General features: G+C 45.8%; 1 protein-coding gene across 1 annotated transcript; it reads right to left on the bottom strand.

Annotated features, from left to right (window-relative positions):
• Positions 1–14330: 14330 nt before the first annotated feature.
• Positions 14331–24513, bottom strand: LOC130479739 (CD59 glycoprotein-like). The gene is made up of 3 exons (XM_056852148.1): positions 24462–24513; positions 23855–23956; positions 14331–14540 (listed from the first exon to the last, which is right to left on the bottom strand). The coding sequence occupies exons 1-3, from the start codon at positions 24511–24513 to the stop codon at positions 14344–14346; spliced, it is 351 nt and encodes a 116-aa protein (XP_056708126.1). The 3' UTR covers positions 14331–14343.
• Between the last annotated feature and the right edge of the window lie 225 nt (positions 24514–24738).

Below are 24738 nucleotides of genomic sequence, written 5' to 3'. Positions count from 1 at the left end.
TCTGTTATGCTTCCTTAACCTATAAAGCAAGAACATAGGTAAAACACTGGTAGAAATTTTATGCTCTGAAGCATGTAGCATTGTGTTTACTCAGAAGCAAAACATACCAAGTTATGCAGCCCAGAATTAAGCATATCAAAGCTCTCTGAGATCAAAGGACTAAGGTGTGCTTACCTTTGTATAGGATCTGAGTGATTGTTACCTGGCATTTGTGCCCAACACTGCAAAAGCAGTGAATTGAGCATCAAGCCAAGTACTTCATATACTGTAAATTTCAGCTTTTCACCCATAAACATACTTGCGAGTTTGGGGGGGGGGGTCCAAACTGCTGGGGGAAAGAGAAACTGAGAACGTCTAGTTCTTCCACCTTTTACCTTCTTTTTCCACTATCAAGTTTTGTCCACTATGCCCCATCAACTATATCAAACTGGCCCCTGTGCAGATGAACAAACAGCAACCCAGGCCGCACAGAGACAAGGTTGGCAAGAGAGAAGCCGTTACAGGAAAAATTCCAGCTAAACTCTCATCTTCCGGCACTCTGACAGCTTTGCAGGTGTCAGCCAACTCCCCCTCAGACTGACAGTTACTCCTCAAGATCATCCTGAGAGCCTGATAATTAGTTCACAGTCCAGCTATGAATCTGGTAGGGAGGGGGAGCTCACTCTTACCCCATAAAATTCCATGGAGTCAGTCCTGTGATTGGTTGGGAAGGTCAGGAGGTTATGGCCAGAGTTGTCTATATAATTTAGACCAGTGATTCTTAATCTTTTTCTGACCGTGGCCCCCTTCTGACCTTGTTTACTTCCTGTGGCCCCCCTGTCCTACCGGTAGAAAGGTAGCTATTTAAATGTTTTGTTTGTAAATAGCCAAGGAACAAAGAAGCATAAACAGCCACACAAAATCCACACATGCAGTTATTGGGAAACTGAAATTTACAAAAAAAAATACCCCACAAAAAAGGGAATACAACACGCTAACAAACAACAACTTTCATATACAAGCGCAGCGGTGGAGTGCGGCAGTGGGAGGGAGAAGGAAGCAGAAGCGATGTTGCTGCGATTTATCCACTGGGAAGCAAGGTCACTCTACTTCTCTGTCTTCTATTTTCTTCATTTCTCTGTTTTCTTTCTCATGTCAGGCCTACTCGCTGTGTCTCAAATAGTTTCGTTTTCTCACAGACTTTCCTCCAAGGACTGTTCAAGGACTGTTTTCCATAAACTGCATTCCTGTTCCCTTTGAAGCTAGCTGGTGCCTCTAGCCCAGGGGTCTCAAAACTGCGGCTCCAGAGCCGCATGCAGCTCTTTGGCCCGTTGAGTGCGGCTCTCCAAACTTGGTTTGGAGCCCCTGCTCTTGCGCCTGCTCGCGCCGGCAGCCGGGCTGCAGAGCCGGCGTACCTGAGAGAGCGAGAGGGCGCACTGTCTCCCCCCCCCCCCCGAGAATGGCCGGGTCCCCCTTTTCCTTGCCCTTAATGGTTGGGAGGCTAAAGCCTCCCCTCTAGCCATGCGATTGTTGGGGGGGCGGCTCGGCGGTTCCTGCCCCCCCGCCTATCAGCTGTTGGGCGGGGCGGGCTTCCTTTGGTAGACCTGGCCTCCAGCTGAGTCCCATTGGGAGGCCAGGTCTACCCACTGGCTTTCTTGGCGGTAGACCTGGACTCCGAGGAGGGGAAAAAGTCCCCCTTCAGAGGCCAGGTCTACCAATTGGCTTCTGTGGGCCTCCGGAGGCCAGGTCTACCAAAGGAACGCCTACCCCATCCCGCTGATCTCGGACATCTTGGGACAACTAAGGGAGGGGCGCATTTTCACCAAACTGGACTTGGTTGAAGCTTATTACCGGGTCCGGATTCGTGACGGGGATGAACCCCTCACAGCCTTCTCTAGCAGCTTTGGAATGTATGAATTTCTGGTGATGCCTTTTGGGTTAAAAGGGGCCCTGGGGGTCTTCATGCAACTCATTAACGAGGTCCTCCATGATTTATTATATCGGGGTGTGGTGGTTTATCTCGATGATATCCTTATTTACTCTGATTCAATGGATGAACATATTACTCTGGTCAGAGAAGTGTTACAACGTCTCAGAAACAATCAGCTCTACGCTAAGTTGTCTAAGTGCGAGTTCCACCAAGATCAATTAATCTTCTTGGGATACATAGTTTCACATCAGGGCCTCACCATGGACCCTGCTAAGATACAATCTGTACTTGATTGGGCTCCTCCCTCCACCCGCAAACAGGTGCAGCCGTTTCTTGGCTTTGCCAATTTTTACCGTGGTTTCATTCCCAACTTTGCTCAAGTGGCACTGCCACTCACCGACCTCCTTAAGACTAAGGGTAAAGGGGTCTCTGCCACGTTACCCACCGCCAAGGTGCATTGGACAGATCAATGTCAAACTGCCTTTGCAACTCTCAAGCAGCTTTTCACTTCTGAACCTGTGCTGCAGCATCCCGATCCAAACCAAATGTGTATTGTGCAAGTAGATGCGTCTGACGTACCTATGGAGGGGCTCTTTTGCAAAGAGGACCAGACGGTCTTCTTCGCCCCTGTGCTTATTTTTCAAAGAAATTTGCACACTCTCAACTAAACTGGCCAATTTGGGAAAAGGAAGCTGCAGCCGTCCATCATGCCCTCACTACGTGGAGGCAGTTCCTGGAAGGTTCCAGGACCCCCTTTGAAGTCTGGACCGATCACAAAAATCTAGAGGCCCTCACGGGGGCCCCCAAACTGTCCGCAAAACAACAACGTTGGGCTGACGTCTTTGCTCAGTTCCGTTTTGTGCTCAAGCATGTGCCTGGAAAGCAAAACGTGCTAGCTGATGCTCTTTCCAGGCTTCCCCAGTATCCGGTGAAACTCGACCGTCCTCCGGTCTCCTTATTCACCCCAGCGCAAAAGGGAGCTCTACCAGTTCTAGCTGTACAGACTCTGTCCCAAACTCTGCTCCAGTCCCAGCCCCAAGCAACGGACAGCAGAGCATCTGTCAAGAGGGAACCAACTCCCTCATCGGACCCACCATCCCTCCCCTCCACCCCATCGCCACTGCCGGCGGCTCCTGCTTCACCCCCCTCTGCGGGGGGAGTGATCCTGTCCGGCTCCTTCCTGGACTCTCTTCGTACTCAGTGCCTGGCCGAACACACTGCTCAGGCACTGCCCTCGGGCCTGCTAGAACGGGGTGGTTGTTGGTACAAAGACTCGAAATTATACGTGCCTAAAATACTTCGGAAAGAGTTCCTGCAAATGGCCCATGCAGCCAAAACGGCAGGACACTTCGGATTCTTAAAAACCCTTCACTTGTTGCGCAGGCAATTTTGGTGGGCAGGCATGTGTACTGACGTGGATTCCTTCGTTCGCAGCTGCCCCATCTGTGCCACTGTCAAACGGTCCCAAGGCAAACCCCCTGGACTGTTGCAACTGCTGGAGGTTCCCACCAAGCCCTGGGAAGTAATTGCTATGGATTTTATGACTGATCTCCCGCTCAGCGAAGGAAAAACTGTTCTATGGGTTATTACTGACTTGTTTTCCAAACAGGTGCATCTAGTTCCGTGTGCAGGCATACCCTCAGCCCCAAAGTTGGCCCGCCTCTTTATGTCACATGTTGTCCGTTTGCATTCCTTTCCACGTAAGATAATTAGTGACCGCGGGGGGACCTATGTAGCTAAGTTTTGGAAAGCCTTTCTCAAGTTGGTGGGGGTGGAACAGGGTTTGTGTAGTGCCTTTCACCCCCAAACGGATGGGCAAACTGAACGTGTAAATGCTGTACTGGAATGTTATTTGCGTTGTTATGTCAACTATCACCAAGATGATTGGGTTGAACTGTTGCCTTTTGCTGAGTATGCCTACAATAATGCTGTGCACCAATCTACAGGTTTTAGTCCGTTTTATGCTGTGTATGGTCAAGATTTCAGTCCTATTGGTCATGTTGATGTTGCGGGGGAGGAGGGAAGTGATGATGTAGCCTCTTGGGCTCGAGCTATCCATACCACCTGGCCCTGGCTGGTAAAAAATTTAGAAAGGGCCAAACGCAAATATAAAGCTCAAGCAGATAAACATCGCTCTCCCAGCAAAGACTTCCAGGTTGGTGACTTAGTGTACCTATCCACCAAGAATCTACGGTCCACCCGGCCGTGCGATAAGCTCGGTGCCAAGTACGTGGGGCCGTATCCCATTGCTCGGCTGATTAACCCAGTCACTGTGGAACTGACCCTCCCTAAAACCTTGAGGCGCATCCATCCTGTCTTCCATGTCAGCCTCCTCAAACCTCATGTTGCCGCCTCAGATTGGCACCAGGAACCGCCTCCTGAACAGCCTGTGATGGTGGGGGGGGGAGGAGCATTTTGAAGTGTCAAGGATCCTGGACTCTCGTATGCGTCACGGCTCTCTGCAATACTTGGTTCGTTGGAAACACTTCCCCCCTGCCTATGATAAATGGGTTCGTGCACGGGATGTCTCCGCCCCGCACCTAGTGCGCGCCTTCCACACCGCCTACCCCCATAAGCCGTCCCCCTTGCAGAACGGGAGGGGGCCCTAAGGGGGGCAGAATGTCAGGCCTACTCGCTGTGCCTCAAATAGTTTCGTTTTCTCACAGACTTTACTCCAAGGACTGTTCAAGGACTGTTTTCCCTAAACTGCATTCCTGTTCCCTTTGAAGCTAGCTGGTGCCCATGGGAGCTGGGATGCCTCTAGCCTGTTTGAAGTGATCTCATGAGACTATTGCTGAACACTTTTTTCAATGTTCTTATATTATCAAGTGCATGCCATTTCCCCCCATTGCTGTCTTTGGGTTTCTAAGCTCTGCTTGCCTGTGATACCATTAAACCAACTCTTTTGGACTACTAAGTCTCCTGGTATGGCTTTTGGTTGTCGTTGGGACAAGTGCTTACATCTCAGTCACTTCTGTTTACTTCACTTCCCTCTGGGGCCCCCTTGTCTCGTGCCGTGGGCCCCCATTTACGCAGGTTTCACCTGTGTCCCCCTTGGAATATCCTGGGCTCTCCCGGGAGGCCATATGGCCCCAGGTTGAAAACCACTGATTTAGACTACGGTCGAGAGAGAACATTCCCCTTCTTATCCCTCTCCTCCACCCACCACCCTTGTTGCCTGAAGATACTCTGTGCAAGCTCTGGAACATCATGCTTCAGCTGTAAGAACCAACACTGCTGCCATTTGGATAAGAAGAAAAAGGCAGTTAGCCTTTTGTTATTTAAAGTGCATTCTAACTCCACTCAGCTATATGCTCTGCTTTTAAGAACTTCTCTTGAATTTCATCAATAAAGCTTTTTCCTTCCTTTTGTGTGTGTTACCGGGGACTGACTTGAACCATCATTCTCCTCTCCTCCGCTTTATCCTCCCAACAACCCTGTGAGGTAGGTTGGCTTGAAAGAGTGTGACTGACCCAAGGCCACCCAGCAAGCTTCCATGGCAGAACGGGAATTCAAACCTGGGTCTCCCAGATCCTAGTTCAACACTTTAACCACTACATCACACGGGCTCTAGGTAACTAAATGGGGATCTAGGGATGGGGTGGGGTTTCCAAACTGCCCCGATTCTTCACAGACCTCTAGCTTGTATTATTCTGATTACATAATTCAGCAATTCTCGGCACAAAAATTGGATTAGATGCAGAATTTCTACCTTAGCACTGCCCTGCATTTCGAGTCCAGCTTTCAACATTTACTAGTTTTCCCATGTAATGCTTTGCCAGATCAAGTGTTCAAAATACTTTGTCTTTGATTTTCAAAATACTTAAAAATAGCATTACTACCAATACACTGAAACTCAGGATTTCAGACAGTAATGTGATAAATGATGTGGAGCCTGAGGGCACTTTCACACAGCCCAAAGAACGCACTTTCAATCCACTTTGAAGGTGGATTTCACTGTGTGAACTGGCAAAATCCACTTGCAAATGATCATTAAGGTGCAGTGAAAGTGGAATGAAAGTACATTATTTGGGCTGTATAATGGGAGTCTGGGATGATACAGGAGTGCTTATTTTACTGGGAAATGACTTAGAACAATAGCTTAAGACCGTGGATGTAATTACCAGAAGTAGGCAGACCACATCAGCAGAGCCACAGTCTTTGGTTTTTAATTGTGAAGGTGCAGGGATTCTCCACAGTCACTTCACCTGGAGTTTTCTGCTTTCTGCCACAGTCCTGTCAAGGAATCATCCTGTCTCTGATCTACTAAAAACTCTGTGGCATAGATTCCTTGTATCAGTTCCTCTGTATCACTTTCACAAGCCGAACCCAGTGAGAGTGATGAAGACGAACTGATAGAAGGAATCCATGCCACAAAGTTTTTAGCAGAAAAGAGACAGGATGATTCTTTGACAGGACCGTGGCAGAAAGCAGAAAACTCTCCAGATGAAGTAACTGTGGAGAACCCCTGCACCTTCACAATTAAAAACCAAAGACTATATAGAGTGGCTAGGAGACAAAAGTGTGTTCTGCTCTGGGAGAAAAGAACGTAGCTAGTCACTCCAAAAATGTACAGGCTACAGATACGACAGCTAGCTCATGAGACAGCAGTGGCTGCTCATTTAGGCATCAACAAAACAAGAGACATGGTACAGGAAATATTTTATTGGCCAAGTATTGAAAAGGACATTAGAGCCTTTGTCAAGACTTGTGAAGCTTGCCAGCTGGTGGGCAAAGCTCAGGAAAAGACTAAGGGACTCTTGCAACCCGTACCAATCATGACTGAAGCATTTCCCAAGATTAAAGTGGACATTGCTGGGCCAATATCCAGAGTAACTGGAAGAGGAAACAAGTACCTCTTGACTATTGTGGACTACCCCACAAAGTACCCTGAAGCAATACCACTGAAGAACATCGAGGCAAAGACCGTAGCCGATGCGTTGTTGACAGTTTTTGGAAGGCTAGGTTTTCCAGAAGAGATGGTGACAGATTTGGGAACCACCTTCATGTCCCAGATCATGAGAGAAATGTTGCAGGCATGCAGCATCAAGCACCTAACAACAGCTACATACAAGTTCAAAAAACAGAACTGAAGCAAAGCATAAGTATTAACATGACACATTAAATGATTACACAACAGGAATCCAACCAGAGCAACTATACACAGTAAACTATACCACAGTCCCCAAAAATTTATCCAAGTCACTTTGTGAAGCATTTTGTACAGTGCTACCCTACTGTCTATGTAGAAAAGCCCTCTTCAATAATTCATTTTTGCATAGTCTGCGGAAAGCCAAGTCAGTGGGAGCCTTCCTGACTTCCTGATGCAGGCCGTTCCACAAGGTGGGGGCCACAACAGATAACACACATGTAAGGGCAGTTGTTTATTTTTCCCATTTGCAGCTGGGCACCTGCAGAAGGTCCTGCCCCAATGAGTGAAGCTGTCATGGTGGAGCACAGAAGGAAAGATGGTCTTGCAGCTATGAGAGTCCAAGGCAATGAAGGGCTTTGTAAGTGATGGTCAATACCTTAAATTGAGCCCAGTGACTGAGGGGCAGCCAATGGAGTGACTGTAGGATGGGAATAATATGCATGCTCTATCTAGCTTCCAATAATAGCCAAGCCACATTAGCTACAGTAAGACAAAAATGGTTGATTTGGGTCATACAGTAAATGCAGTACAGACAGCAGACAGAACAAGTTAGCTTGTATTAGTATTCAGAATCTCATATTCTGGTTCTAGCTAGAAAGGTCATTCAGATAAATCACAGCTAAAAATGGATTCCTTCTCCTGTACAGAGGAACTGAGGCAAATAGTGGTAACAAGGCAGGAAGTCCTAGAACGTCTAGACAAACTGCAAACTAACAAGTCACAGGGACCAGACCGTATTCATCCTAGAGTTCTTCAAGAACTCAAATGAGAAATTGCTGAACTTCTAACAAAGATATGTAATATGTCCTTTCGATCGGCCTTTGTACCAGAGGACTAGAGAATGGCCAATATAACACCCATTTATAAAAAAGGATCCAGGGGGGACCCAGGAAATTAAAGGCTAGTTAGCTTAACGTCTGTTCCGGGTAAATTAGCGGAAAGCATTATTAAAGAGAATTGTCAAGCATATAGAAGGGCAAGATCTGCTGGGCAAAACCCAACATGGCTTCTGTAAGGGTAGGTCCTATCTCACTAACCAATAGTTTTTTGAAAGTGTCAATAAGCATGTGGACAGGAATGAGGCTGTGGATATTGTGTATTTGGATTTCCAAAAAGCTTTTGACAAAGTCCCCCACCAAAGACTGCTAAGCAAACTTCATAGTCACGGAGTAAGAGGACAAGTCCTCTTATGGATTGACAGCTGGCTGAAAAATAGGAAGCAGAGAGTAGGAATCAATGGTCTGTTCTCACAATGGTGGGATGTGAGCAGTGGGGTGCCTCAGGGATCTGTGTTGAGACCGGTGCTTTTCAACCTGTTCATCAGTGACCTGGAGTTGGGGTTAAACAGTGAAGTAGCCAAGTTTGCAGATGACACCAAATTATTTAGGGTGGTTAAAACTAAATCGGACTGTGAAGAGCTCCAGAAGGATCTCTGCATACTGGAAGAATGAGCATTAAAATGGCAAATGAGATTCAATGTGATTAAGTGTAAAGTGACGCATATTGGGGCAAAAAATCCCAACTTCACATATACACTGATGGGATCTGTGCTGGCAGCAACAGACCAAGAAAGGGATCTTGGGGTGGTAGTGGATAGCTCAATGAAGATGTCAACCCAGTGTGCGGCTGCTGTAAAAAAGGCAAATTCCATGCTGGCCATAATTAGATGAGGAATAGAGAATAAAACTGCTGATATCATACTGCCCTTGTACAAATTTATGGTGAGACCACACTTGGAATACTGTGTACAGTTCTGGTCACCACACCTAAAAAAGGATATTACAGAGCTTGAGAAGGTGCAGAAAAGAGCAACCAAAATGATTAGGGGACTAGAGCGACTGTCCTATGGGGAGCGGTTAAGACGCTTAGGGCTGTTTAGCTTGGAAAGAAGGCGGCTGAGGGGAGACATGATAGAGGTCTATAAAATTATGCATGGTTTGGAGAGAGTGGACAGCGAGAAGTTTTTTCCTCTCCCACAATACTAGAACACGGGGTCATCTGCTAAAGCTGGAGGGCGAGAGATTCAAAACAGATAAAAGGAAGTATTTTTTCACACAACGCATAGTTAAATTGTGGAACTCCCTGCCCCAGGATGTGGTGATGGCTGCCAGCTTGGAGGGCTTTAAGAGGGGAGTGGACATATTCATGGAGGAGAGGGGTATTTATGGCTATTAGTTAGAATGGATACTAGTCATGCTGCATACCTATTCTCTCTAGTATCAGAGGAGCATGCCTATTGTTTTGGGTGCGGTGGAGCTCAGGCACGCACTCGTCTTGTTTGTGGCTTCCTGGAGGCACCTGGTTGGCCACTGTGTGAACAGACTGCTGGACTTGATGGGCCTTGGTCTGATCCAGCAGGGCCTTTCTTATGTTCTTATGGAACAGGCTGTTGCTAGTGCAGTGAAATTCTGGAGACTAGAGATTCCAATCTTAAAAGCATCAGAAACCAAGATGGCCACTAGTTTTTAAAACATGCCTCTATTTATTCAATGCTTATCAGACTGACTAGATCTGTGTTGGCGAACCTATGGCACGCGTGCCAAGTTTGGGCGCGGGGGGCTTTGAAGGGAGCGCAGAGCTGTTCAAAGCCAGCCCCCTTTCCAGGACTCCCTGCTGCCCAGCTGGGCAGCGGGGGCTTTGAAGGGCTCCTTCAAAGCCCCCCCTTCCCTGGACTCCCCGCAGCCGCCCCCCCCCCACTTGCTGAGCTGGGAGGAAACCTCAGTATTCAGGTTAAATTGCTGTGTTGGCACTTTGCGATAAATAAGTGGGTTTTGGGTTGTAGTTTGGGCACTCGGTCTCTAAAAGGTTCGCCATCACTGGACTAGATGTTTTCAAGAATTAGTTCTGAAATACAGCTGCAATTTGATTGTTTACCTGCCCTCAGAAAACAAAACATCGCATCGACCTTTTGCTTTCTCTCTAGATTTTATCCAGTTTTCCCTGAAAGTAATACTGATACCTGTTATTGTCTCATGAGCACACTTTTATTGCTCAATAACAACTATGATGGCCTCCATATTGTACTGGAGATGCAACAGAGAAAGAAGTACACTATTCCACATTTGGCGACCATGACCCCAATTCAGACTTTTTGCACAGTATCTTCAGAGTTATGGAAAATATATCCCTTTGGGGCATAATTCATTTACCTACTCCAGGTAAGCTTGTACACCATTTACTCTGCCAATGTTTTACTGCTGCTTAGAAGGGCTGGGCCATCAAAGCAGCATGAACTGCCAAACTCTACGCAGTTATAATATACATAGATTGGATCCTTCTGCTTGGATGCCAAGGGAGGGGCATATTATAAAAGCGTGTCCTTGCAAGTTGATATTGCTCTTTTGGTGGTTTTGCTTTCTAAAGATGCATGCACTTCCTCGTTAAAAATAATTTATATCCTACATTTTCCCACAAATGAGGCCATGCCCTTCTCTATTACCAGAGCTTCAGGAGGGAACAATGCTTCGGAGTACCTGCGATGGCAGGAAAAGGACGACCGCCCGGGGAGTTTTCCACAAAGGAAGGAAAGGAATATTATTTGGCCGTCACCGTTTTAGGGCTTTGCTCGGGTCAGATAAGCACCGAGGCTTTTGGATGAAAAAATAAAACAAAGTGGACTATGGACAGGTGGAATAATTACGTGTTCGAATATGTGCCAACAGATGTACTGGGATACTTCAAACAACAGACGATGGGAGAAACAGAAGAAATGGAACTGAAGACTAAGTGGAACCCATACATTAACTGGGTGAAAAGAGGAGAAGCCAACGAAGAGACTTTAGTAAAACTAAAAAGGCTATGCTCATGGCTGAAAATATGATATTATGGATTGGTCCGTGGGGGGAGGGAAAGGGGGAAATTTGTATTGGAAGAAGGAAAGTGTAAATTGTCATTATAAAGGTATGGAGATGTAAAATGACCTCCAATGCAATAAAAAATATATTAAAAAAGAAAAAAAAAGATAAGCACCGAGGCATAACTTGGATACACCTGCAGTCCCCAATATATTGCCTGTTATTTTAGTTATGACTTTCTGGTCGGAGACCTGCGGTTTGCCCACGCGCTCTTTCCAACACCCCCGATCCGGCGCTGCGCATCCGGTCCTCCCCGCTCAGCACCAACACGCTCCCAAGGCCGTTAAGCGCGGGGGACCGTCTTGAGTTTGTGCCAGCCTCGGGGGGGAGGGGGAGGGGGGACCACATCACCGCCCGACCGAGAGACCCCGACGGGTTTTGTCATGCCAGAACGTGCGAAACCCTCGCCGGCGTTTCCTGCCGCGCCCCCCTCCCCGCCATCTTTACCAGCGGCGCTTCGAGGCGACTCCAAACGCACTCGGCACTCCTCCTCAACCCGGGCCCGTCACGAGCGACCTCCCAATTTCCCCCAACGTATCGTTACTACAGCCCAGCGTCATTTTTTTCCCCCAAAAGGGAGGGTGTATTAGAATGTATATCGATACGTTCCAATGTATAGAGATATACATTCTACCGGGGGGGGGGGGAGAGAGCAAGAATTCACTTACCCGTTACACAAGCGCGCCCTCCTCAACCGCCGCGCCCTCCACAACCTGGAAATTAGCCCTTCAGGCAGAGGCAACCCAGGGAGTTTATATAGAGGGGCTTCCTATTGGCCAAACGAGGCTCTTGGCGAAAGAGCGTTTCCTGATTGGTTCAAAATCTGGCGATAGGAATAGGCGTGCCGGAGCCAAGTCAGGTTTTCCCCTTGGCGTGGCATCCGTTTGCGTCTTGGTCGGCAGGAGGGTCCCGGTCAGGCTTTAGAGCTCTGCCAGCTCATGGCGTGGCATCGCAACCCAACCCACCTCCTGCAAACGTCGGAAATTAGGTATTTTAGATCCTGGGTGGCGCTGAGGCATGTTCCAGACGCCAGACTACGCGCACACGCACCTGTTTAGTAGAATATTGGGCCATCAAACCCCGTCGTAGAGAAAGACAGAGGGCATTTCAGTCCTCTTGGTTGTAATGGCAATGAAGGAAGGACGTCGGCTATCTAGGATTGCAATGCGGACATTTTTACCTCGCCCTCGACTGTAGAGGTTCCTGGCGAAGACGCTGTAAAGGGAACCTCCCCTCCCACCCTACCAATTTAATGGGTTGTGTCCTCTACTGCACATAAAATGATTCACAGTGGGTAGCCGTGTTAGTCTGTGTACAGTAGCAGAAAAGAGCAAGAGTCCAGCAGCACCTTAAAGACTAACAAAAATATTTTCTGGCGGGGTATGAGCTTCTGAAGAAGTGAGCTGTGGCTCACGAAAGCTCACACCCTGCGAGAAAATATTTTTGTTAAGTCTTTAAGGTGCAGATCTGAAGAAGTGAGCTGTGGCTCACGACAGCTCATACCCTGCCAGAAAATTCACAGTGGGTAGCCGTGTTAGTCTGTTTGCAGTAGTCAAAAAGGGCAAGAGTCCAGTAGCACCTTAAAGACTAACAAAAATATTTTCTGGTAGGGTATGAAAATATTTTTGTTAGTCTTTAAGGTGCTACTGGATTCTTGCCCTTTTCTACTACTGCACATAAAAAGGAATGGCTTCCACCGAAGGATCTTGGGAGCTGTAGTTTAATAAGACGGGGAGAAGTGAGTCTTGAATGCCCCTGGCAGGACTATTGATTCCAGGGTTTCCTGGGAGAGAGACTGACTGCTCCACACATAGAGGAGAATGTGGTGGGGGAAAGAGGAGAGGATATTGTAGCACCTCAGCATTACAAGTGAAGGATGGTGAAAGATCATATTCTGGAATACTCTCCCCCACTGTGAATGTATAATAATCTATAACGCTTTTCCACCCTGAATGGGACCAAATGCAAAGCAAACAGCAACTCAGATAATGCTTGGGCTGCTTTCATATTCTTACAGATGTTATTTAGGGATAAAGATTTAATAAATCCTAAAGCAGGCTTTACAGAAGAAAAAACATTATAACTTAAAAGCTCTCTGTGATTGGGAAACCTCGATTGCATCTGAGCTGCTTTGAAGTGCCAGGCAATTAGTAGAGTGCACAATGGCCGTTTCCACACAGGTTATTTGCCCTTGGGTTCAATGCCATTGAGAAGTGAGGGTTTTTCCCCTGCTTCCCCACAGCACTGTGGTGCATTTGTGCACCTCCCAGGTTTTCCTCAACTTTTTTTCAATCCTTCTCAAATTTGCTTTGCTGCACAGTTTTGGGAAAGATTGCAGTAAAGCATGGGTGGCTGCTGTGTGTGTGGATTTTCCTGCCCACCTAGCTGCCATTTCCCATGCCTGAGTTCTTGCAGCAGACATTTCCTCTCCCCACTACTGGGAGGCTTTTTGTCTTTTTTAAAAAAATCAACAATTGCATATTGTTATAATGATATAACATTATAACACTACGTGTAAGAGCTTCTCTGAATTCCCAGCTTTCCTTTTTTGAAGTATATAAGGTGAAAAGTTTAACTTGACAACGTGAGGGGCTGGAGACTTACTGTTTTTTAAAAAAGAAAACAGGGAACTCAGTGAACCCGTTACATATATTCTTATAATGTTACATTAATGTAATTATATTTATTTGCCAGTATTTTTTTAATGAAAGAGCCCTGGTGGCCCTGGGGATTGGGGAATGGCCACTGGCGGAGAACTAGGACAGGGAAACCAGCTGTAAGGATTCTGTATACATTCTGATACATTCTGTATCAGCAGCCACAGCAGCAGTGGGAAAACCACACCAGCCTGTCCCTGTATGGAAACCACCAGTGTGTCCCAATAAGATATGGGGACATCACACACAAAAATAACTATCAATGGGACTGGTGTAACTCTCTTGTCGTCCAGTGAAACACAGGATACCTTTAATGGTTTAGCAGAGATTAGGAAAACTGGCCAAGGAGCACCCTTCAGACCTCTTACCAGAACAAGACAAGGCTTCTTGGTAGCATTGCAAGGTGGAGAAGCAAGCATTTTCAACCCAAGGCATCAGGAAAGGTTTTCCACCAGGGCAGTAGCTGCCAATCAGGATGTGGGTAGGCACTGTACAGCAGCCATTTGATGGTAAAGAACTATTTTAAATAGGCTTGAGACTGAAATTTAGAATCCTACAAATTCAGGAGCTTTCCAAATAAGCAGGTTATGTTTTTATTATCACATCTGTTTACGAAGTCTTGCAATGAATGGCTTTGCAAATTTGAATACATAATGGCTAGGAAAACAAACACATCAATTTTAGCACTCTAATTTTCTTCCACTACTCTCTTAAATTCAGATTGTTTCAAAATGTTTTCTATATTAGCAAGACAACTGTCACTTTTTCTGTTCAGATTATAAACAATGTGGTCAGAAAAGATGCTATGCTGAGGGTTATCATACTCCCTGCTATTGTTAATGGACTGCTATTACACAAGTTTGAATTACAGCAATTATACGAATAGGTAACAGTATTAAAGTGTTTCTCGATATCTTTGCATTCACATTGGGAAGATTTCCAGCAGTTATAGGAATATATATGTTCACCTTAAAGAGAGAGAGAGAGAGAACAAGAAACAAAAAATATTAGGCAAAGTCATGGCAGTTTTTACTTAGTTAAAAAGAGAGCTGATCAACGAGGGTGTCGTGACCCCCACTGAGCTGGCTCTGAACGCTCACTCAGAAGCCTCAGAGGAGGACCCTGGGGAGCCAGAAACATGGCCCGGGGGAAGCAGGGAACTCCAGGAGGCCCCCGCAGGGTTGATACCCTGGCCCAACTGTTCTGGAACTTGCACCTGAGGAGCCTGCGGTGGGAGCTCCGCAACCAGAATTTCCCTCTATCCCCCCAGGTCCTGCCCACAAGCCCATCTGGATCTGTATCCACCCAGCAGGAACCGCATAGGCAGCAGGCTTGTGGCTAGATAACCCAGCAGAGACACAGCGCCAGGCTTGCTGCTGGTGTTCCACCTCCTTGGTCAGAGGAGGCTCCCTGTGGACACAATCCTTTGCAGGATTTATTTATTTATTTATTCAGATTTTTAGCCCGCCCTCAATCGCCAATCAAGGCCGGGCTGAGGGCGGGTACATTACCATAAATGTACAAGTACATTACCATAAAAGATAAAAACAGTCAATCTCATAATGAAAACATTAAAATAACAACAATAAATTTTATGGGGGGAAATTCCTTCATACCATATTAACTGGGTTAAACTCATTTCCTGACTCCAATATTTTTACTGTCAGATACCAACTCATTTATTACTTAAAGGCTGTCACTTCTCGCTCTAGCAGCTAAAAAGATAAGAGCCAAACTGGTGCCAAAGAATGTAACTAGCCAGAACTGATGGCCAGCTAGGATATACTTTAATTAAATTGTATTTTATCACATGGCATTTTGCATTTTATCTTTTATCTTTATTGTATAATCTTTTGTTTTATAGTCGAATATACCTTTTAAATGCCATTGGCTATCTACAAATAAAATATTTATTTATAATAAATTTTACATATCAATGGCATAACATCAGTAAACCTGTTGTTGAAAAAATTCAGATCAGTTCTGTATAATAAAACGGTGGGGGGGGGAGATAGGGAGGCCAGCAAAAGATGACAATCTGTGGCCACCCTCACCCATAGTCCTGGTGGAATAGCTCTGTCTTTCAGGCCACGCAGAAATCTTTGAGGTCCCACAGGGCCCTGATGTTATTAGGGAGAGCATTCCACCAGGACAAAATGAGTCCCAGGTGCTGCTTCCAGAGCAGGTGGAGCTGAACATAAGAAAAGCCCTGCTGGATCAGACCAAGGCCCACCAAGTCCAGCAGCCTGTTCACACAGTGGCCAACTAGGTGCTTCTAGGAAGCCCCAAACAAGATGACTGCAGCAGCACCATCCTGCCTGTGTTCCACAGCACCCAAGATAATAGGCATGCTCGCTCCTCTGACCCTGGAGAGAATAGGTGTGCATCATGACTAGTATCCATTTTAACCAGTAGCCATGAATACCCCTTTCCTCCATGAATATGTCCATTCCCCTCTTAAAGCCTTCCAAGTTGGCAGCCATCACCACATTTTGGGGCAGGGAGTAGCCGCTTCCCTCTCAGCCTACTGGGCTGAGAGGGGAGGTTTTCTGGATCAACCAACCCACAAGGCAGAAGCCTAGTGTTTCTAGTTCCAGCCCCACCCCCACAAGCCTGGCCAACACCAGAACCAAGGGTCTAGTACCACTTGAGGAGACCAAACTGCCCTGACTGCAGAATACAGGACAACTGGAGTCCTCTTTTTATCTAATCTAAATGGGTTTGTTTTAAGCATTATTCACAATGCAGTGTTTAGGATACAAACTAAGCCTTATGCTGGTTATAAATGGAGGTGTATTGGCACCACACCAATGTCAAGTGGCACCAGATGCTGATATAGAGGAGAGAGATCGCAGCACCCAGGGCAGGCTGAGGGATGTACAGGGCACTGTCAGCATTCTAAACCCCTTCACAGCCTTTGCACATCCTGCCAGCTTACACTGGTGAAAACCCTAGTATGAGTCTAAAGGCTCCTACTGACCTCACTGGGACTGAATTAACAATTGTCCACGTACATCTGTGTTTATGTCACAGCACCGTTTAGGAGACCAGTCTCAACCCTCCTAAGTACTACACAAATCCTAGCCAGGACACCCATATCTCACATGATGGGGCACACTGGGGAGGGGGGTGATACTTTGGTGATGAGAACTTTAGAAAAAAGGAGTGTTTACACAAAAAGGAAGCACTGTGCATAAATATAAACAAAAAGAACGAACAGGGTTGCAGCACACTGCTAACACTATTCTGCTCAGAACCCGTATACATATTCCACCTCTTGTCACAAAAAATGAACTGGACGCTACGCTCCAAATGGGGATCAATGCTGCCCATACTGGCAAACAAGGGTGGGGAATTTCCTGCCTCAAGTATGAACTAATACAAACATCCACACATTCCGCATGTGCACTGGGCTCAACAATTCTTCCTCTTCCCTCTGCTGTTCTTAGCAATGTTTCCCGTACACAAGACACAGCACAGACAGGGAGAAGGATGACATTTGGAAATATGGTGGCAGAACATCTCCACAGTGTTAAGCCACTGTAACCCCCATAAACAGGAGCAAAATCACATTTCTGAGTCGGCCAGCACCCAAACATTGCTATGGCTGACCAAACATTTATGCTGCTAGTTGTGCCTTGCAGGACAAGATGCCCATGAGTCGGTCTCAGCAGACAGTGCAAGCACAGCTGCAACACACTTCCCTACAAGGGATGTGTAAGTGTTGACTCAATGACTATACAGTGTCCCCCAGCATCCCACCATGAGGACTCCCATAAAGGGGAGGGGCACTGTAGCAGCGAGAAGAGCACCATGAGCAGAGTACTTGCAACCACTTACTGCTTACTTAACATTATGCTCTACTGTCCTCATCACTTGAGGCTCTGCATGGGTACCATCAAGGGTAAAGGCCAGGATGGACACCCCCCCCCCCCATTCACAATGCAGTGCCTGCTAAATGCAGTGCCTGCTACCTGCTCAGCCTACAACACAATCAACAGCTGCACCGGCTAGAGTGCATGTAACTGCTCTGCTGTGGGACTGCCAACTCTCCTGTCCCACTGCAAGCTGCTTAAGCATGCAGTGATAGGGACACCTCTACTTTATTATTCTACGATCAGTCAGTGTAGCTTCCAAAGGCACAGAAGCCTTGCTTCACCTCTGGCTTGCATTCAGAACGCCATTCCAGATACTGCTCACTAAATATGTATATTGTGTCAAAGCTATGTCTATTTGATTATAATTTGGTAGACAGGGAGATATGACGCTCCCCAGTTCATGACTACTATCAGATGTCTTCAGAATGAGAGTCATACTTGAAGGGGTCTGAGACGAGCATTCAATGACTGCATGGCTGTGCTCTGGCAAGGGGGAAATGTGAGCTCCTATGGGCAACTGAGAATGCCAGCTGCTTATATGCCATTAAAGGTTTTGATTGATTGGTGATTGATTGATTGAATGCCAGCTGCTAGGATGAATAGAAACAGGTGGCAGTAATAACTATCCTGAGCACAGCAGAAGAACAGCTACATGGACAGGTGCTAAATAACAATTGAAGACTGGGACATCCAATCAGGACATGGGCCATCTCCAGGGATTTAGACCCCAACAGGGTCTATAAGTCCTTCCAGGAATATAGTTAGCACTACATGGAGCTTGAACTAGATACCTTATACTATTTCTCCACAGCTCTGTGCCTTTCTCTGTAATCTTCCTTGCCCCTGGTATAAATAACTGGCTGATTCCAAATGATTCCTGATGTGCCTTTTTCCTGTGTGGGCATAGAGGGCTGGGTGTGTGACTAAGGGAATGCTGCAGAATGTGGGATGTATGTTTCTAGTCCTGCCTTTCCCCCAGTAGGCTACTGCAGAAGGAGCAGGAATACCTTCTATGAATGTGCAGTGCATGTTTCCCTGTTGCTCCAGGATTAGTATTTCCCCTTGTGCCTTGAAAGAAGCAGCTCCTCACCCCCTCACTCCAGACCTAAAGCCTTACTTGGGAGAGACTGTGGGCTCTCTTCTCCCAAGTGAGCTGCAGAAGTGTATATGGACAATGTTGCTAGTGCAACTATTCATCCTTCCCTGGGTGACAGCATAAAAGAAAAGAAAACCTCACTCTGTGGAGCTCCAAGAAGTGTGTTAATTATATGACTCCTGCAGGGCAAGTCAAAGTTCTCCCTCCAACAAAGAATACTGTGTTGCTTTTGTTCCTCCCCTTGTTGTGTTCTGCTGTCATCACCATGGGCTTTTGGGGGCTTTAGTGGACAGCTAGCAAGCACAGTACTACTATAATTGCTAATATATATGGGTACCGTCAAGGGTAAAGGCCAGGATATCTCTCTCTCTCCTGTAAAAGCGTAGGAGACTGACGTACCTTCACCAGCCCTGTCCTGGCTACCAGGGTTTAAAATTGCACTGCCTATGTATTATGTACCCATACAGCTGTGTCTTTTGGCACAAGTATAAATATACCAAGTGCTGGAGATGGTGCTGCATCTGTATCTTAAAATATTATGGAAGTATTAAAAACTATTTAAAAGTAGCCAATATTACAAAACTATTAAAAAAGTCACATTTTAATAAATAAAATTACTTGGATTTCTATATACTACTAGAACAAAGAGTTCATACTATAGAAAAATTCATTGTTCTAGCAGCAGCAGCATGTGGAGCAAGGCATGATGGAGTAAATGTCAATGAACAATGCAATGCTGTGAATACACATCCCACAGCAATGCTGTGAATACGTAGCTCACAGAGCTTGAGACATACCAGAGGTTCCAGTATTCCATAACCGATGGTTGGTTATTCTGTTGCCCTTTACAGAAATGGCCAGAATGACACCAGCACCCTCTGTAAGGTAAGGAACGTCAGACGGGTGATGTAAAACTCTCGTCATGGCATCCAAGTCCCATCAATAATCAGAAACTGGCAGTGTGCACTCCAAGCCAGAGAGCTGAGTCAAACAATTATACATTTTGATGTAGAACTTCAGCTGGGGTGTCCCACTGGCAGTTCTGTAAGTCTCATCAGGAATAACAAGGCCATGCACGTGCCTGACAGTAACTTGGACTGGTCTGAATGAGGACAGGACACTTGTATAGCAGGATCATGTAATTGCTGATGTAAGGTGCAATTAATTCAAGAATACTTTGTGTTGTGCTCTGTCTCTCTGACTGGTGATCTTCACCGGGTAACTGCATCCCTGTTGATTCTTCTGAACCTTGAGAGGGTGGCTGGGAGTGGGGGGCGGGCACCATGCTTACTTGGCTGACCATTACCAGAACACAGTGAAGAGGGATTGGTACTCAGCCCCATGGTGTTTAACACCCCACAGGGTCCCACAGGGATCCAGCTTGCCCCACATGTTGTTTAACATCTAGCTTCTAGGAGAGATTGTGAGGGTATTTTGAATAATGTTTCACCAATATGCAGATGACACCCAACTCTATTTCTTCTTAATAGCTGACAAAATTGAGTAGGTCTGTGGAAGTTCTGAATACGGGCCTGAAGGTAAAGGGAGCAAGGCATGATGAAGAGGGCGTGATGAAGAGCAATAAACTGATGGGATCTGGGTAGGGCTGTTGATTCAGTTCGGCCCGAACCGAAAAACAGCCGAATTTCCCCCGATTCGGCGTTTTTTTAGTTCGGATGGAACCGAACTCAAAAAAGGCTGGGAACCAGGGAGCCGAATTCGGTGAGTTTGGGGTGTTCGGCAAATAAATTCGGCAAATTTGGGGTTCGGCACAGCAGCATAACCGTCAGTTAGTAAGCAGCATTCTCCTGCGGCCAATCGGTGGCCAAGCAGGGTCTTCTTCTGGCCAATCAGTCGCGATTGAGCACGTGAGCCCAGCTGCTGCGTGGCCCAGGGAGAGAAAGAGAGAGTATCTGTTTGTGTGAGAGAGAAATCCCCGTGGGGGGGGGGTGTGCATGTGCACATTCGCTCCTTTCCGTGGCTGCAGGGGGTGCATCTGAATCACCCAGTTCTCCTCTGGGTCATTCAGATGTGCATTGGCAAACTGCAGACGGGCCTGTACATGTGCTGTCTTGAGCAAGGGGATCTTGCGGGCTCTGCAAGATCTCAGTCCTTCACGGCGTAGTGTGTTACCAACTGTTTTCATGGTGACTATGGTCCCAGCTGCCCTGAGATCATTGACAAGTTTCCCCCGTGTAGTTCTGGTCTGCTTCATCACCGTTCTCATGATCATTGCAACTCCACGAGATGAGATCTTGCATGGAGCCTCAGACCGAGGAAGGTTGAGGGTTAGGTTTAGGGTTAGGATCTGGCTGGTTGATGGGGGATCAAATACTTATTTCACTCATTATAATGCACATCAATCTCTGACTTTTGTCTTCTGGGTTTCTGGGGGTTATTCTGTCTCTCACAGCTACAAGGAGGTTGAGGGTTAGTTGTTAGGATCTGGCTGGTTGATAGGGGATCAAATACTTATTTCCCTCATTATAATGCACATCAATCTCTGACTTTTGTCTTCTGGGTTTCTGGGGTTTTTCCTGTTGTTATTCTGTCTCTCACAGCTACAACAAACCTACCATTAAAATTAAGGACTGGTCATTTCTTCGTAAGAGGGCAAACGGGCAAATTTAGCAGGGGATCAAATACTTTTTTCCCTCACTGTAGCTGGTGGCTAGGATACTAGAAGGACTGCCTCTTCCCTTACTATCCAGCCTATCAGCTGAGATCCTCCTCACTAGCCCTGCTCTGTGCCCTGCAACTGGGCCAGACTTTTCCTTGAGAGAGGCTGCCACTGAGAGGGAAGGAGAAACAGCTGAAGTCAGGGGGACAGAAAAAGGTAGGCTGGCTGATGGGTGGGAAGGAAAAAGGAAGAAGACAAAGGGAAGAGGTTATGGGTATTTTAAGGAAAGAAAAAGAGTGGGGGGTTGGAGATACCTTCTTGCAAGTCCTTCTGGGACGCCTGCTTGTTTTTATTTTGTATGCTGCCTTGTGCACTGCAGAAAGGCATGATATAAATCTTTTAAAGCTGCTGCAACTTACTGTTCCCTTTTTCATTAAGTACAGTTTTGGGCATATTACTCTGTATTTGACCCTTGAATGGATAAAACTGAGAACACCCAGGAGAGAAGAAAAAGCTAAGAGAGAGAAATCATCAACAAGCATGGCTCCAATCAAAGGAGGCCTGTACTCTTTGCCACCAGGACAGAATGGCCAGTCACTTAGTAATTCTGGGGCAGTGTGCATCTTTATGAGGTAATTGTAGGTGAGGTAATTAAAAACGTCACATTTTAATAAATAAAATTACTTGGATTATTATACACTACTAGAACAAAGAGTTCATACTATAGAAAAATTCATTGTTCTAGCAGCAGCAGCATGTGGAGCAAGGCCTGATGGAGTAAATGTCAATGAACAATGCAATGCTGTGAATACACATCCCACAGCAATGCTGTGAATACGTAGCTCACAGAGCTTGACAAACCAGAGGTTCCAGTATTCCATAAGCAATGGTTGGTTATTCTGTTGCCCTTTACAAAAGTGGCAGGAATGACACCAGCGCCTTCTGTAAGGTAAGGAACGTCAGACGGGTGATTTAAAGCTCTCGTCATGGCATCCAAGTCCCATCAATAATCAGAAACTGGCAGTGTGCACTCCAAGCCAGAGAGCTGAGTCAAACAATTACACATTTTGATGTAGAACTTCAGCTGGAGTGTCCCACTCGCAGTTCCATAAGTCTCATCAGAAATAGCAAGGCCATGCACGTGCCTGACAGTAACTTGGACTGGTCTGAATGAGGACAGGACATTTTGTTGGAGGTTATTTTGATAGATTGTTGATTGTGGTTAGGTAAGAATCAAATGAATTCCATTAATCCATTCACAATGTCATGCTCTTCCAGAGGTTTCTGTAAGATTATTTTGGGCAGTTTTTCTAAAGAGAAGATATTATCACAGATGCTTGTTTTTGCAGTTCTCAAAAGTGTGAATTTGTGTCTGCAGAGATAACATGCCTCTTCTTCACAGGAAAAAATGTTATAACATAAACATACCGAGTTGAGGGAAAAAACCTTAATCTCATTGTTCCTGCAAATCTAAATACACAGAATCAACCTCTTACCTCTTAAGTGCTAAGTTCCAAGAGGTTCAATGCATAGATAGTTTGGAGTGGAATAGATCTGCAAAAGTAGCTAAGTGTGAAGAGGGGGGGCAAGCAGTAAAAATGAAAGTGCAACTGTGTGAGCAGAATACTCCACAAGTCTTTGGATCTTTGTGTAATAATTGTACAAGTCAGTTATGAGCCTGTGCACCTCAGACTTGAAACAAGTGCTGAAGGCACTTCAGGGCTGGCAACCTCTTCCTAGCCCCAATGGGTTCCAACAACTGCACTAACATTTAACTGTTCAGAACAGCCACTTTAATGTAGAAGCAAATCCAAAGGGTTGGTAGTAGTGGAAATAGTAACTGGGATCTGTAGGTCCTGGGCGAGGCCTTGAAGTGCTTGCCAGTCAACTAATAAGAGTTCACTGGTTCCAGGCCCTTCTTGCCAGGGCTTGCCTGAAACTGTCCGCAATAAAGTCTCTACCTAGAACTTCAGTCCTGGAGCAGGAATCCCTGAAGTTCACTACTCCAGACCTTGGGTACTCTTTTCCAGCTTTCCACCAGCCTGTTTCTCCTCCTCAGCCTGTTCTTCCAGCCAGCCTGCTCCAGCCTACGCCCACCAACTGTATCTCTCCTCCTCCTTCCTCCCCTCTGGAAAAAGGAAGGGCAGCCTCTCCAGAGCCAAGACTGCTGGGAGATATAGCCCCTTTGAAATTCCATTACATTTGTGTGTATAGCCTGAGGTTTATCACAATATAGTCTCCCTGAAGGAGAAAACCTATATTGGCAGCAGGCCATAAAAGAGACCCAGTTTGGGAATATTTCAAGCAAGTTCCTCATAATTTCTAGTAGTATAACCTGATCAGAAATTTTGGATATAACTGTAGAAACTACTGTAGAAACTATTCCAAAAATGAAACCTTCACCTGGTTGAAAATGTTAAGATTATACCAGTAAGAATGAGTCTTTCTGTAAAAAACATGATTTAATTCAAGTCTTATTGAATGACTAGTGATTTAAATCAATTTGATTTAAATCAAATCCACCCGGCTACACAGAGAATAATCTCACTTCAGTGGCAATACTAAGCAACATACATGACAAGAACACAGGTGCATAAAGCCAACATATAAATTACAAGACAATCATGTAAGTATTTTACTTGCACATATCAAAAAATAACCATGTGTAATGTAAAGAAGTGGTCATACCCAATCTAACCCAGATGCAAGAATCAAACTCTGCTGAACAATTCTTCTGAGTTTTGCATGGAATGGGACTAGGAGTACAGTCATAACATGTTATGGCACTTTCTAAATAAGAGAAAAGAGCATAGTGAAATGTAGGCTCACTGCATTCCTGAAATAAAACAACTGTAAAACTGCTTTCAACAGGAAACATGGCAGGGCAGAAGTAAAGAATCCTGATCCTAGGAGTAATAATTGCTCTACAACACTGCCTTCAAGTGTGATTTGTTACACTGATGAGGCAGAGCTCCTGACCATATCACTTGATCTAGATAGAGGAGGTTCCAGTGTCATTTTTCTCCCCTAAGTATTTTCCATAGAACAAAACTCTTGATGATCCAATGCAAGAGAAAACCTACTACACAAAACACCTTTCCCTCTGCAGCTGAATGACCATTCACAGATCTTTCATTCTTGAATTGGAATCGAGACATCCAGATAGCGTCAATTGCTATCCAAGCCCTCACATACTCCAGAACAGGTCTGGAGCAACTATACCATGCCTCTTCTCAGTATCCTGATGTAGTTTTGCAAGATATTATTTATTTTATTGAACCACCAGCATACCTACCAGAAGGGTAGAACAAAGCTACAAAGGCAACAGTGATCAAAAGATACTTCATCTTCTCCTCTGTTATGCTTCCTTAACCTATAAAGCAAGAACATAGGTAAAACACTGGTAGAGATTTTATGCTCTGAAGCATGTGGCATTGTGTTTACTCAGAAGCAAAACATACCAAGTTATGTAGCCCAGAATTAAGCATATCAAAGCTCTCTGAGATCAAAGGACTAAGGTGTGCTTACCTTTGTATAGGATCTAAGTATTTGTTACCTGGCATTTCTGCCCA

The sequence above is a fragment of the Euleptes europaea genome, chromosome 6 (genome assembly GCF_029931775.1).
Source record: "Euleptes europaea isolate rEulEur1 chromosome 6, rEulEur1.hap1, whole genome shotgun sequence".
NCBI lineage: Eukaryota > Metazoa > Chordata > Lepidosauria > Squamata > Sphaerodactylidae > Euleptes > Euleptes europaea.
The sequence above is the reverse complement of the archived record's forward strand: the minus strand, read 5'-3'. Positions and strand labels throughout refer to the sequence as shown.

What these genes read in the sequence shown, in the direction of transcription:
- LOC130479739 (XM_056852148.1), bottom strand. Translation starts at nt 24,513, where the DNA reads ATGAAGTATCTTTTGATCACTGTTGCCTTTGTAGCTTTGTTCTACCCT. An exon ending in AGCTTTGTTCTACCCTTCTG is followed by an intron (nt 23,957 to 24,461) that starts GTAGGTATGCTG and finishes TCTCTTATTTAG; the next exon opens with AAAGTGCCATAACATGTTAT. An exon ending in TTGCATCTGGGTTAGATTGG is followed by an intron (nt 14,541 to 23,854) that starts GTATGACCACTT and finishes TCTCTCTTTAAG; the next exon opens with GTGAACATATATATTCCTAT.